This window comes from Microcebus murinus, chromosome 6 (genome assembly GCF_040939455.1).
Source record: "Microcebus murinus isolate Inina chromosome 6, M.murinus_Inina_mat1.0, whole genome shotgun sequence".
Taxonomy (NCBI): domain Eukaryota; kingdom Metazoa; phylum Chordata; class Mammalia; order Primates; family Cheirogaleidae; genus Microcebus; species Microcebus murinus.
In genome coordinates, this window is record NC_134109.1 from 112,236,431 (window position 1) to 112,251,178 (window position 14,748).

A 14,748-nucleotide genomic window follows, 5' to 3' on the forward strand; every position below is an offset into this window, starting at 1 on the left:
GCAGGATCCTCACACTCATACACCAATCCTGGATTTGCTCAGCCCATGTGCTCATTCAGGAGACAGAGCCAGGTAACCTGGCCAGCCTGAGGAAGCGCCCACCTTCGTGGACGGAGTGTAAGCCACAGCATACGCAGACCGTGAAAGGAAGATAATGGCCATGTTGGTCCCTATATGCTTAACAATTACTGCTATAGAGAATTTTCTTCATCACCATTTCCACTCTTCCCAAGTTTTATTCCAAAAAAACAGGGATACGTGTGGGAGATTAAGATGTCCACGAAGAGTAATCATCATCGTTACAATAAAGTATTCAACTGGACAAAAACGACAAGGACCCAATTCAGTATGGAATGTCCTATTTCTCCACTGCACAAGTTAAAAAAAAAACCAAAGCCTTCTCAGTGTGGAAGAGTAGGACATCCTTTACACTGAAACGGTGCCCCAGAGGAGTTATAGAATCCCTGATTTTGTCTCCTATTTATCCTTTTCTTTCTGCTCTTTTTCTTTTTTCTCACGCTCAGCTTTAGCTTCTTCTTCCTCGTGTTTTTTGATCAACTGTTCCACTTCCTTTTGTTTGAGAACTCGGATTACTGTCTTCCCATTCTCTCTTGTTAGCGTGGCAATTTCCACTGCAAACAAACACGCTTGTGTTACAGGCAGGCATACTTAGTGAACAGAACTTAACAGTTTACTCTCCTCACATCATGAGCCTTAGTTCACCACTCTCCCGTGTTTTATGCTTAATATGATTCATGGACATTTATGGAACAAAACACCTTCAATCTTGTAATTTTTTCAAGTTTAAATCATTTTGTAAACACTGATTTTACAAGATGTGGTACATAAAGGCAAACTAAGCTTACAACTTAATTTGTTCAAGCAAATTGCCTTCAAAATTGCAGCTGTGTGTAAGATTTTACTGAATTTTGGGAGCAATCACAGAGAAGCAGCTGCTTTTTCAATAAACTTGGCCAGCTTCACATCTCTTTTGGTCAGTCCACCATGCAAGGTGAGTTACCTGGACCTTGTACACATTGAACCATTCTGGGTGATGATTCATCTTCTCTGCTTATAGAGCAACTTGAGACATAAAGCCAATTGCCTGATTGAATTTTTTTGAAGAACTCTTGGCAGATGGCGTCTCTCTCACTTAATTCCAACCATCTTGCTGCTTTAAGGTTTAGTATACTGGGTTTCTCTCCTCTGTTGTCCAGCAGCAGCATCCGCTGATAGGGCTGCAGCCTAGGGCTCCGGCTGCAGCAGCACCACACTGCCCTGATCTTGTAACGTTTTAATTACCATTTTTGCTTAAATACCTTTTACTTAAATACTTATCCTCACCCATCCCAACTTTCTTAGCAGCCATTTTGTCACTTCCTTAGAAAAAGGGCAGTCAGTTGCTCTAGCTGTTCTGCTATTAGCTGTTCTGACCAGAAGCAACCACAATTTCTTTGTTGGAACCTCTAAAGGCTCAGCTAGAATCTTCAATCAGTAATAAATAACATTTTTTATGGACTTTTCAAAACAAATGCATGAAAAACAACTTCCATGGCTATGGACAAGAAAAGAAGACTGATATCTAAAGGTGAAGGAATTTTTGTGTAGGGGAAATTGAGTAGTGCCTCCTTGGAATTAGGTAGAAGCAGACAACAGAGGACAACCTTCCAGTTAATGGCATTTTCTAAGGAACAGCAGGAACTAAATTATCCTAAACTAAATCAATATGTTAATTTACCACAATTTTTGAAAAACATTATTTAGAAACATTGTTTTATATAGTCATACAACTTAAGTTGAATAAAGTGTTCAGAATTATTAACATGAACTTAATATAAGAGATTACTATTAATACAATAATAGAATAATATTAATACATTAATACACAGAAGAGAGTACCACAACACATGGAAAGGCTGTATTTCTGATAAAGCATGTCATACCTATGTAAAAATATATAACTACATACATATTCTTTTTTTTTTTTTTTTTTGAGACAGAGTCTCACTTTGTTGTCCAGGCTAGATAGAGTGAGTGCCGTAGCATCAGCCTAGCTCACAGCAACCTCAAACTCCTGGGCCCAAGTGATCCTACTGCCTCAGCCTCCCGAGTAGCTGGGACTACAGGCATGTGCCACCATGCCCGGCTAATTTTTTCTATATATATTAGTTGGCCAATTAATTTCTTTCTATTTATAGTAGAGACGAGGTCTCACTCTTGCTCAGGCTGGTTTTGAACTCCTGACCTCGAGCAATCCGCCCGCCTCGGCCTCCCAGAGAGCTAGGATTATAGGCCTGAGCCACCGTGCCCGGCCTACATACATATTCTTTATCATACATACAATCATAGATCTCATTGGCATAAAGTCTTGATAAGACAATTGTTAACTAAAAGTAGCCTGGTACAGGATCTATGTGACTATTGAGAACATTCAGGCTCAAGTCCTTACGCTTGGAATACTGTGTGGGATGGTGGCTCCACAACTTACCAATGCTGATCTTGGTCAAGTTATTTAACCTCACTAAGCCCCTGTCTTTTCATTTAGGAAATAGGTATATAAGGCCACCTAACTCATAAGGTTACTGTCTCAATGAACTAAAATAACACATTAAAGACCTAACAGTACCTGCTCAATCAATTCCCCTCACTCAACTGAACAAATTCGAGGAAAGCACATGAATTACCTTTTTCAGCAGATAATTTACTAACATCCATGGTCTTATTTAGCACTTTGATAGCTAAAGCAAGTGCTGACTTCAAAGTCATTTCTCCTTCTTTGTAGTCTTGTTTCAACATTGACACAGCTGCCTATAAAACATTAAGAATCAACGTAGAGAATTTCCTTTAAGTTTTTGCATTTTTAAGGAATATGAGTTGGTCTGGAAGAATAATGCCTAAATTATTATTGGCATTACCAACAATTGTGATGGCAGGAAGGGCAGACATGGAGTAGGAAGAGGGGTATGGATACTCTATGAAGGCAGTCTTTAACTGGGGGTTCCTTGGTCCCCTAAGGGATCTGTCATAGAATTTCGGGGATCTATGAACTAGGATGTGAAACAAAACTACAACTTCTAATTTCACAATTTCTAATTGAAAATTGGCATTTAATTACAAATGTAGTTAACAAATCCCAGTATAGTAACAGCATATGCAACCTTGTCATCAAGAAATCATAGATATTTTCATATCATATTAAGGTTGTTGCAGCTATCTTAAATACTGTTTACATTCACCACTACTTCAAAATTATGGTAGTTATTCGACCTTCTGCTAGAGTTTATACACCACAAAAATACTCACAGCGCTATTATTTCCAATGCATGTGGCTTTCCATCCCCCATAATTTCCACTAGGGTCACTCTGATAGAGCTGAAAGCCATAGTGCTTATCCCAGCCAATGTATAGCAATGAAACACCAAAGGGACGTTTTCCTTTAACAAAGAAAAAAAAGCCAAACATATCAACAATTTAAATTAAGTATCACTATAGTATAGTTACTTGAGCTCAGTGAATGTGTCTAAGCCCTTTTCTGTGAAGTTAAGCATTCATAAACTGCTTTTTGTTCTGGCTACCATAGATAAGCTCCATTACAAATTCCACTTTTGTTTCTAGGATTTGGACATAGCCAGGAGAGGAAATACAGACAGAGGAACAATGACAAATTTCATTATCATGTAAAAAGCAATGTTTCCAGATTTGAAAATGTTGTTTTGGATATCCTATATATTCAAAATAACAATCCTATAGTTATTTTCAATATCCTATTAATAAAACTTATAACATACATGGTGCAAGCAGGTGCATTCATGAAGCAAGAATGTATGAAGTTCTAGTGTTCTAGAGCACTGCAAGATGACTGTGGTTAATAATATATAGTTTCAAATAGCTAGAAGGATATTGAAAATCCCAACATAAAGAAATAAGATGAATATTCTAATTACCCTGATCTGATCAGTATACATTGTATGTATTGAAACATCACTATGCTCCCGTGAATATTTACAATTGTTATTTGTCAATTAAAAAAATTTAATTAAAAAAACCAGGTATTTGAAAAAATGCTCAACATCATTTATCAGGGAAATGCAAATCAAAAGCACAATGAGATGATATCTTACCCTAGTTAAAAGGGCTATTATTAAAAAGACAAAAAATAATATAAGCTGGTGAGGATGCAGAGAAAAGAGAACTCATACACCAATGGTGCCCAAACTTTTTGGCACCAGGGAACGGTTTCATGGAAGATAATTTTTCCATGAATGGGGGTGGTGGGAAGTGGAGCTCAGGTGGTGATGCAAGCAATGAGGAAGGGAGCTGCTGTAAATACAGATGAAGCTTCACCTCCTGCTGTGCCCATTGCCCCCCCCCCCCCCCCCCCCCCCCGTTTCATGGAAGACAATTTTTCCACAGACGGGTGGGGGTTTGGGGGGTGTGCAGCGGCACTCTGCGGCTCAGTCCTTAACAGGCCACAGATACTGGTCTGTAGCCCAGGGGTTGGGGACATAAATTAGCATAGGCACTATGGAAAACAGTCTGGAGATTTCTTAAAAAAATTAAAAATATGGAACCAATGTAAGTATCCATCAACAGACAAAGAGATAAAGAAAATGTGGTATATATACATAATGGAATACTATTCGGCCATAAAAAAGAATAAAATGTTATTTGCAGCAACATGGATAGAACTAGAGGTAGTCATGTTAAGTGAAATAAGCCAGTCACAGAAAGACAAATATTCCATGTTTTCACTCATGTGGGAACTATAAAAGCTGATCTCATGAAGGTAAAGAATAGAATGATAGATACTAGCAGCTGGCAGGGCTGTGTAGGTGGAATAGGGATGAAGTGAAATGTTAATAGGTACAAACACACAATTAGATAGATATAAGTTCTAATGTTCCAGCAGAGTAGGGTGACTATCATTAGCAACAACATCTTGTATATTTTAAAGTAGCTAGAAGAGAGGATTTGAAATGTTTCCAACACATAGAAATCACAAATACTCAGTAATGGATACCTGGAATACCCCGAATTGATCATTACACATTCCATGCATGTAACAAAATATCACATGTACCTCTAAATATGTAAAATATTATGTATTAATTTAAAAATGGAAAATGTTTAATTTTCAATTTCCTTTTACTGTCTCAAAAGGTTATTACTTATAAAATATTTTAACTTTTTAGAATAAAATCTACAAATAATTCAGTACCTCCAAACTGTGTATAAGCTTGTTTGATATCACAGAGTGCTGTAACCAACTGCTCACAAGGAATTGGCTCCTGATACTGTAATAAATACCTAGGATAAAGAGATTGGCATATTAAAAGTTTTCTCTAAAACACAGATATACTCTAAGGAAGATACCCTCTGAAAAGAAATCTATGCCATGGAGACAACCTAATAGTCATATGTATTTGAAGGGAAGGAAGGGGGAGGAAATATGTCTACATTCTCATATCCTCATGGTAAATAACATCTTGTAAATTTGGTTAAAAAAAACACCCTTAATTTTCAATTAATAGACTTTAATGACTTTAGTCTTTGCAAAGGTGAGCTATCCTTAGAAACATCTAATTTCTCTAATAGTTATGCTACTTACGACCATACCTTTGAGCAATGAGCCGCAGTTCATTAGTCAGAACATTAGCATCAGAGGTTATGCCTGCCACACTGCAAGCCATGTCCCTAGAAGAGAAAGAGACTGATCTTAGAGTAGAGAAGATGCTTGCAAGGGGCCTTTACAAATATTAAAAAGACCAAGTTCTATTAGAAATTTACCATGCTTGCTTCACAGCTGCTACAGCTTTCAGGAAAAAACTATAAAAGTTTTATCTTTGTAGGAGACATTTACTTGATGTCATTCAACATGAAAGATAAACAAATGCAACCTTAGGTTTTTCAAAAGATTTATTTATCATCACCACCCTATAAACAGGGTAAGAGAATTAACACCAAGAAGCTAAAGTAAATCCCGAGAAGATTCAGCAACAAAGAAGAAAAGGGTTTTGCTAGATAGACTATTCCATGCTCTTGGGTCATACCCTCACTCCTAAGGACTAGCTTGAGGGGGGGGGAATGAAGGGGGGGAAGCCTGCCGAGAAGTCCAGGGCTACTGGCCTACTAGGGGTGCATTTTTGGTTTTTTGCCTGTGTTTTCTGGAGGGCCGCCCTGGTTCTCCTAAGAGCCTACATACTCACTATGCTATGCCCAGCCAAGCCTGCAAGCTGCTGAGTGGACCCAACAGTGGCTCTGTGGAGGGATGACACACTACTTTGGACAACTGTATCAAAAGACCCTGATAACTGGCATTTAAGAGGTCCACCACTGAAGGGAAAGTCTCTAACTAGCATAGCCAGCTCTCCACTAGCTGCAAAGTTTTGCATACCCAGATATAACAGAAATCTCATAAAGTGTACAGGGCTTTGGCCAAACTGTTTCCAGACCTCCAAGAGACCTATTCTCTGGCAGGATTCAGTAAAATTCAACAAAATTCCTCAGTAGCTCTTCTACATAATAAAGGGGCCTGCTATATGCCAGACACTGCTATTTTATTTCATTCATTGTATTTCATTATACTGCCACAACCACTCTAGGAGGCTCTGAGGCCCAATGAAGTTAAATAATTAGTGCAAGGTCACACAGCTAGCACAAGTGGTGCTTGGACTTGAACCTCAATCCGTGTGACTACTAAGTATGTACTACACAATACTGTTTCTCCACTAAGTGGCCCTGCACTTAAAAGGAATAACACATCGTACTGGGCCTCAAAAGAGGTTTCAAGCAAACTAATTTAAAAAGCACAAATTTTCACAAGTAAAAAAACAATAAACTGTTCAATTCTACCAAGTCAAATGGAAGAACCCTCCCAAATTATGCAGATCCTACTTATGTGAGAAAGTAAGATATTCTTTTTTTTTTTTTCTTTTTTAGGCTAGATCAAACAGAAGAAAAGAAAGTAAGATATTCTAAAAAACTCTTTTCTAAAATCTCACTTACTCGGGTGGGCGTGGTGGCTCACGCCTGTAATCCTAGCACTCTGGGAGGTCAAGGCGGGCGGATCGCTCAAGGTCAGGAGTTCAAAACCAGCCTGAGCAAGAGCGAAACCCCATCTCTACTAAAATAAAAAGAAATTAATTGGCTAACTAAAAATGCATAGAAAAAATTAGCCAGGCATGGTGGCACATGCCTGTAGTCCCAGCTACTCGGGAGGCTGAGGCAGGAGGATCGCTTTGGCCCAGGAGTTTGAGGTTGCTGTGAGCCAGGCTGACGCCACGACACTCACTCTAGCCTGGGCAACAAAGTGAGACTCTGTCTCAAAAAATAAATACAATCTCACTTACTCATTGAGTTTATAAATTTTTTCAGAAAAAAAGACTTCATCAAGAAGCTTGTGGATGTTGCGTCTCTCTGCTGCAAGCAAAACACCGTCATTTGCTAAAATTCCCAAACAGGTGCCTGCATGTCCAATAGCTTCCATGGCATATTCAACTTGGTATAAGCGACCTACAAAACACAAGCAGTGAGAAGCCAAAACTCTCTTCTGTGGTCTTGCACCACTGGTCCAAGAGAAATCAGCAATGACGCTAGCAGGCTACAAACAAGAGCCCTACTTTTACTCTTCTATGATGCATGGTGACCATAATTAATTCAAAGTACAAAAAGGGTGAACAATGCAACTACAAGAAAAGTTTGCAGATTTTTTTTCCATAACAGTCTAACACTTTAAAAGAATTTTTACTTGAGGCAGATTAAACAATGTCTATTTTACCTTCTGGAGAAAATATAGTGGTCCTTGAGTCATATCTTCGAGACTGCAAAGGAAAAACATACAAGTGATTCCTACCCACTGAAAGTAAGCTCTCACAAATCATCTTCTAAAACCTACCCTGGGGGCCGGGCGCTGTGGCTCACGCCTGTAATCCTAGCTCTTGGGAGGCCGAGGCGGGCGGATTGCTCAAGGTCAGGAGTTCGAAACCAGCCTGAGCAAGAGCGAGACCCCGTCTCTACTATAAATAGAAAGAAATTAATTGGCCAACCAATATATATATAAAAAATTAGCCGGGCATGGTGGCGCATGCCTGTAGTCCCAGCTACTCGGGAGGCTGAGGCAGTAGGATTGCTTGAGCCCAGGAGTTTGAGGTTGCTGTGAGCTAGGCTGACGCCACGGCACTCACTCTAGCCTGGGCAACAAAGCGAGACTCTGTCTCAAAAAAAAAAAAAAAAAAAAAAAAAAAAACCTACCCTGGTACACAAAGTTTAATGTGTGAGAAGAAACTGTTAAGGAAGAAGACACCATTCCATTTCTTCCATTTCAGTTTTTTCTCATGCAAGTCCATAAGCAGAATACAAGCAATATTATTTATCAGGCAACAGATTACTGGTATGTGTATTAACTCACCATGTTTTCTGAACTTTATATAATTCCTGTAAAAATAAAATTGGATCATTAAAATAAAATTCACAATTTAAAAAGCATTTCCTGACTTTACAAATCTGTTTTATTCACTCCCTTTATTCAGCTAACACTTATGATGCACCTGCTAAGTGCCAGGCACTATGCTAGATACTGGAATACCAAGATGGGTAAAACCAAACCCTGTCCTGAAGAGCTTATACTAGTCTGGCAATTAGGTTAGAAGAGATAGTCATAGATTATAAAGTAATGTGGAAAGAGGCACCGAGGGTGGGGTGAAGTGAAAGATGCAGAAAATGAAAGTAAATTAATTTCTGCTGGAGAATGTGGCCAAAAAATATTTTTTTTTTAAAAAAAAAAAAGATAATAAAAAAGAAATGAAAGTAAATTAGTGATGGGAGAAGCAGAAATAAGGCTGAGAACCCTCAGGTTTAAAATGAAGAATAGGGATGAAAGGAGAACAGTCCAGGCAGAGCAGAAAGTGTGAGTAAAGGGTACTGGGGTAAGACAGCTTAGTGGGCAAGAGACAAACTGCTGAAGTTTAAAAAAAGAACATAAACAAGTCTTAGAGTTAAGCTAGTATCCAAATCATGTACAGACTTGAATGCCAAGGTAAGAGGCTCAGTTAGGCCTTCCCCACAAAGTAATAAGGGGTCTTGAACTTGGTAGGGTCAGTAATCTTGGAGGACATCATTTCCATTCCTGCAAAAGACAATACCAGGGGCTCAGCGTGATTTACTAGAAATGCCTCGGAGTCCAAAGGCCATATTCCCAGATACTATAATACAGGAAATCAAAACTGGAAAGTTAAACTGGGATCAGATACTGGAGGGCCTGCATGCCCAGACGAAAACGTAATTTTATTTCTTAGTTAATGGGGCTCCGCCGAATGCTCCTGAGCCCAAGAGCCACAGGAACTCATTGGCATTTAGAAAGATCACTCAGGCTGGTAAAAGACTAAAGGGAGGGCAGCCAGTTATGAGACAGTTCCGAAAGGCAAGTGCAAGGGAAGGATGGCTGTGAGCAGAAAAGCTCGGAGGACACAAAAGAGGCCTGCCAAGGGGAGTCTGAGTCGGGCGTAAACAACTTTCTGTAGTCCCCACGCCTGACGCCGCACGATCTCGAGTTCAGCGGCACCAGCAGCGGCTCTAACGCGCACGTTCCGGACCACCGGTAAGAAGCCGCCCGACCCCGCGGTCCTGCCCACTGGCCCCCATGCCCAGCCCACTCGCCCGGCCCTGGCCCCTGCGGTCCAGGCTGGACACGGGAAGCCCGGGGGCCGGTCCCAGCGGCCGGCCCGTCATGGAGGCGGTGGGTGCAGAGTCATAGTGCCCACGGCTCCTCGGCGGCGCCCGCAGGCCGGGACCAGCTGCCTGGACGTTTACGGACCCCCGCCCCGGGGAGAGCGCCAAGCTTCCGCGGGCCCGTAGGAGGCAAAGGCTCACCGGAGGGAAGACCCTGGGCAGTCGAGATACACACAGAGCCCCCTACTCCGCGGGAGAAAAGCCGCCAGCCACGCCGGAAGGGACCCTGCCAATATGGCCCCCGCGCGTGCGCACAACGCGGGGGCGGGGCGGCCGAGGACGCGGAAGTCCTCCGCGGGCGGGCGGGGCGGGGCGGCTACGCTCACGGGAGCTGGGAGGGTGGCGGCGGCGCCTCAGCTGGCGTCCTCAGCCTGCAGACCGCTGGGAGCAGGGCAGGAAGACCCTAGCCGAGCAGAAGGTGGAGTTAAGTGTAGCTCACTTCCTTCTACGCTTTGCGCTTTCAGTCTCGCTTTCTCTTCACTGCTGTTGGGTCACGTAGACCTGGGAGAGCGCCAGTGTGCGCCGGCTTGTGAGTTGCTTGTCTGTCGTTCTGCCCTGTTCCCGCAAATGGCCCAACTGTACCGGTTTGGGGAGAATTTTCTCCTTGGTCTCCTCTGCTTTTCACCACGTCAGAAAGGATTTCCCCGACCAACCTAGTTAAAAGCAATACCCTGCCACCACCGTACACTCGCAGCATGTTATCTTCTTTGCTGAAATTGTCATGCTTGTTTGCGTTTGTCATCCATCTCTCCGCCCTTTTTCTCATCCAGCTTCAATGCTTATGTGTACTATCTACTATTCATGTCTAGGTTTTTCAAGCTAGAAGGTTGACTAGGTCTGGGTTAATACGTGGTCATTTGCTCATGGTCTCTCCCAGGAAGCAGCCCGTTGGGCAAGGACTTTTGTTGTCTTCATGTCGGGTGCAAAATTATTGGGGGATATGAGCTTTGAAAAGAGATTGCTTGGAAATGAGTTGCATTTTGAGGTCCCTCCTGTCATCTCTGCTTTCCAAGCACACGGAGGTGAGCCAAGGCAAGGTGGCAAAGGGCCATGCTCAGATAGGTAGTGCTTTGAAAGCATCCTCAGGTGTTGTACTTATGGCATCACTGAGGGCCCCTACCTGCCATCTTAGTTCATTCTGCAGAATTCAGCAATCATGAAGTTTTAAGTGAGAGGTAGGATTTCTTAGGTCAAAAGAGGAGGGATCAGTTGAGATAAAAGAGCAGGAGAATAAGTTTGACAAGTTTGGGTAACAGTTCAGTCTGGCTCGAATGGAGGAGATAATGTAGGAATTAAAGGAGGAAAGGCATTTGAGGCCAGACTGTAGAGTACCTTCAATGCAAGAATTTTTTTGATCAATAATAAGAGGATCAAAGTGATGTTTTAGGATGATGAGCCCTCAAGATATCCCATCCAATAAGTTTCTCTTACAATGTGCCACTGATGCTTCCCACTGAAAGGTTCTATGTCCCTTTGCCCTGAATCTGGGTGAGCCTGTGACTACAATAGAAGTGGTATCATTTGACTTCCCAGAGTAGGTCATAAAAGGTGATATAGTTCTGTCTTGTCCTCTTGGGATGGTTGTTCTTGGAACCCAGGCACTACGCTGTGAGGAGGCAAAGACCACATAGAGAGGTGTTTGGCCAACAGCCTAGATGAGGTCCCAGTGTCACCTGTCAGATAGGTAAGTGAAGATTCCTCCAGGTGATTCTAGTCCCTAGAAATTGAGTCTCTCGCAAGCACCAAATCTCCCCCTGCCTTCAAGTCTTCCTAGCAGTGTGGAGCAAAGACAAGCTGTCCCAGGGCCTATCTGAATTAATAGGCCCACAGAAACCATAAATGATTGTTTTAAGCCACTAATTTTTTAGTTAAATTGTCACACAGCAATGTATGTAACCAGAATTTTTATCTGCCTCCAATATGAAGTATGTAGGTTAGGGAAACTAAGAAGACCAGAAAGTAAAGTTCTGTTATAGTCCAGAGAGGATAAAAGTCTGGACAGAAAAAGACACTTGCAAGAGCAAAGAGTTTTTGCCAGACATATGGTATTGATTTCTAAATCTAGAAATGGGTTTTCTCCTCATTGGTTGAAAGGCCTAGGACTTGGCACTTGTAGAAGTGTGTTCATTCTTGCAGTTTATTCAACAGATCTTTCTTGGGTCTGCTAGGGGCCTGGCATGGTGCTAGGTCCTGAAGGTTATATGAAATAAATATTATTCAATTTATGCACTATATTAAGTCAGGGTTCTCCCGAGAAAAGGAATCAATAAGATGGATGGATGCATGGATAGATAGATAGAAGGGGATTTATTATGGAAATAAATTATGGAGGCCAAGAAGTCCCATAATATGCTGCCTGCAAGCTGGAGAACTAGGGGAGCTGATGGTGTAAGTCTTGCAGTCCAAAAGCTGAGAACCTGGAGTTCTGATGTCTGATGGCAAGAGGAGACGGATGTCCCAGCTCCAGAAGAGAGACTGAAATCATCTTTCCTCTACCTTTTTGTCTATCTGGGCCCTCAGTGGACCACCTACATTGGTGAGGGGGGATCTTCCTTAGTCTGTGATTCAATGCCATTCTCTTCTGGTAACATCCTTACAGACATTCTCAGAAATAATGCTTTACCAGCTATCTGTGTATCCTTTAACCCAGTCATAGGTGTCCGCTAATCCAGTCAAGCTGACAGCTAAAATTAACCATCACAACCACCCAAGAGTTTATAAAATAGATGGAATTGACTAATTAGAGATAAACTAGAACAAACACCAAATAGTAAAATATCAATGCAATGCAGCATGTATTTAAATATTGAAATAGTGGTAAGCAATATTTGTATTAGGAATTGAGTGGAAGGGAATCCACGTTAGCAGAAGTAATCAAGAGGGAAATCTGTAGGGTTTCATCATAGAAGAGGATGAACACTGGGCTGGGAGTGAAATCCACTTTCAGTCCACTTTTCTGGTCCCCAGTTTCCTGAATGATCGATCAAGCTAGATAAAAACTACAGTTTTTTAAATTTGAGAAGCATAAGTGCTTTCATGTGAATGATCTCATTTGTTCCTCCTAACGTGTGTGTGTCTATATGTAGGAGGATAGGGGAGGAAGGAATGGGGAGAGGAAGTAGTGTGGGACCCTGTAGTGGTTAACAGCATGGTCTGTATCAGAAAGACCTGATTTAAGCAGTAGCTCTCTTTCTCTTTTTTTTTTTTTGAGGGAGAGTCTCACTCTGTTGCCCGGGCTAGAGTGCTATGGCGTCAGCCTAGCTCACAGCAACCTCAAACTCCTGGGCCATCTTTCTGCCTCAGTCTCCCGAGTAGCTGGAACTACAGGCATGCACCACCATGCTCGGCTAATATTTTCTATGTATTTTTAGTTGGCCAATTAATTTCTTTCTGTTTTTAGTAGAGATGGGGTCACACTCTTGCTCAGGCTTGTTTCCAACTCCTGAGCTTGAGCGATCCACCCGCCTCAGCCTCCCAGAGTGCTAGGATTACAGGGGTGAGTCACTGCACCCAGCCTAAGCAGTAGCTCTCTTTCATCAAATTAGTTCAATTTTTTAAGCCTCTATTTCCTTATTTGAAAATGGGGATTAATCATAATAGTACTTCCCTCATGGGTTTGTTATGAAGATTAAATGAGATGTGTGTAAAATACTAGTGCTCAATAAATATTGGCGCTTTTTTTTTTTTTTTTTTAAGACAGAGTCTCACTGTGTTGCCCAGGCTAGAGTGCCGTGGTGTCAGCCTAGCTCACAGCAACCTCAAACTCCTGGGCTCAAGTGATTCTCCTGCCTCAGCCTCACGAGTAGGTGGGACTACAGGCATGCGCCACCATGCCTGGCTAATTTTTTCTATATATTTTTAGTTGGCCAATTATTTTCTTTCTATTTTTAGTAGAGATGGGGTCTCGCTCTTGCTCAGGATGGTTTTGAACTCCTGACCTTGAGCCATCCTTCCTCCTTGGCCTCCCAGAGTGCTAGGATTACAGGCGTGAGCCATTGTGCTCGGTCTTGGCTTTTATTATATATTGCTAAAAACTTTAAAAGGCAGGAAAGACAGAGATTCTTAAAATTCTATGATTATAAAAACCAATAGGGCTCAGTGATTGAAGATGAAAGAAATAAGCAAAAAATTACTCTAATATTTTGAGTTTGGGTAACCTGGGATATGTTTTGATTGATTTATTTAATAAATATTTATTGGATCCCAACTATGTGCCAAGTGTTGTGGTATTTACTGGCATTATTCTCTTGTGAAATCCTCACTACTAACTCTATGAGATAGGTACTACCATTATCCCAATTTTACAGATAAGGAAATTGAGACAGAGAAGTTAAAAATGAATGATATAAGAAAATTCAGAGAAACACTTATTTTGGGAAGTGTAAATAGGTAGGTGGACAGGCAGATAGTTATAGAATCTATGCCTATTCATATATTTAGAAAGAGACATATAGAATCAATGTATATTCATATATAGAAAGAGATAACTATTGAGAAGGTGTTTGAATGGCCAAGGTTCTAGACACGAGTCATTTGTAGAAAATGAATAGTTAAAACTATAAGAATAGGCCGGGCACGGTGGCTCACGCCTATAATCCTAGCACTCTGGGAGGCCGAGGCGGGCGGATTGCTCAAGGTCAGGAGTTCAAAACCAGCCTGAGCGAGACCCCGTCTCTACCATAAAAATAGAAAGAAATTAATTGGCCAACTAATATATATATATATATATATATATATATATATATATATCAGCCGGGCATGGTGGCGCGTGCCTGTAGTCCCAGCTACTTGGGAGGCTGAGGCAGCAGGATTGCTTGAGCCCAGGAGTTTGAGGTTGCTGTGAGCTAGGCTGACGCCACGGCACTCACTCTAGCCTAGGCAAGAAAGCGAGACTCTGTCTCAAAAAAAAAAAAAAAAAAAACTATAAGAATAAGTAAACAGCTATTTACTAAGTCATACAGAGGGAGAGATAAATAGAAATCAGTGAAGGGAGAGATAAATAGAAATCAGTGAAGGAAATGC

At 41.5% G+C, this 14,748-nt stretch overlaps 1 protein-coding gene across 2 annotated transcripts; it reads right to left on the minus strand.

The window, feature by feature from the left end:
* Positions 1-216: 216 nt before the first annotated feature.
* On the minus strand, positions 217-9,997 carry PSMA4 (proteasome 20S subunit alpha 4). 2 transcript variants are annotated; one of them, XM_012739412.3, is made up of 9 exons: positions 9,868-9,997; positions 8,408-8,433; positions 7,778-7,820; positions 7,350-7,512; positions 5,617-5,694; positions 5,219-5,307; positions 3,304-3,434; positions 2,685-2,808; positions 217-632 (listed from the first exon to the last, which is right to left on the minus strand). In XM_012739412.3, the coding sequence occupies exons 2-9, from the start codon at positions 8,408-8,410 to the stop codon at positions 478-480; spliced, it is 786 nt and encodes a 261-aa protein (XP_012594866.1). In that variant the 5' UTR covers positions 8,411-8,433; positions 9,868-9,997; the 3' UTR covers positions 217-477. The 2 variants fall into 2 exon arrangements, with proteins under 2 accessions (XP_012594866.1, XP_012594868.1); XM_012739414.2 differs by lacking the exon at positions 7,350-7,512.
* Between the last annotated feature and the right edge of the window lie 4,751 nt (positions 9,998-14,748).

Bases quoted from the DNA above. Each gene is read 5' to 3' on its own strand.
- PSMA4 (XM_012739412.3), bottom strand. The intron at 5,695-7,349 runs GTAAGTGAGATT...TTTCTCTTCTAG, and splicing joins AAAATTTATAAACTCAATGA to GGACATGGCTTGCAGTGTGG. The intron at 5,308-5,616 runs GTATGGTCGTAA...TCTTTATCCTAG, and splicing joins CTGCGGCTCATTGCTCAAAG to GTATTTATTACAGTATCAGG.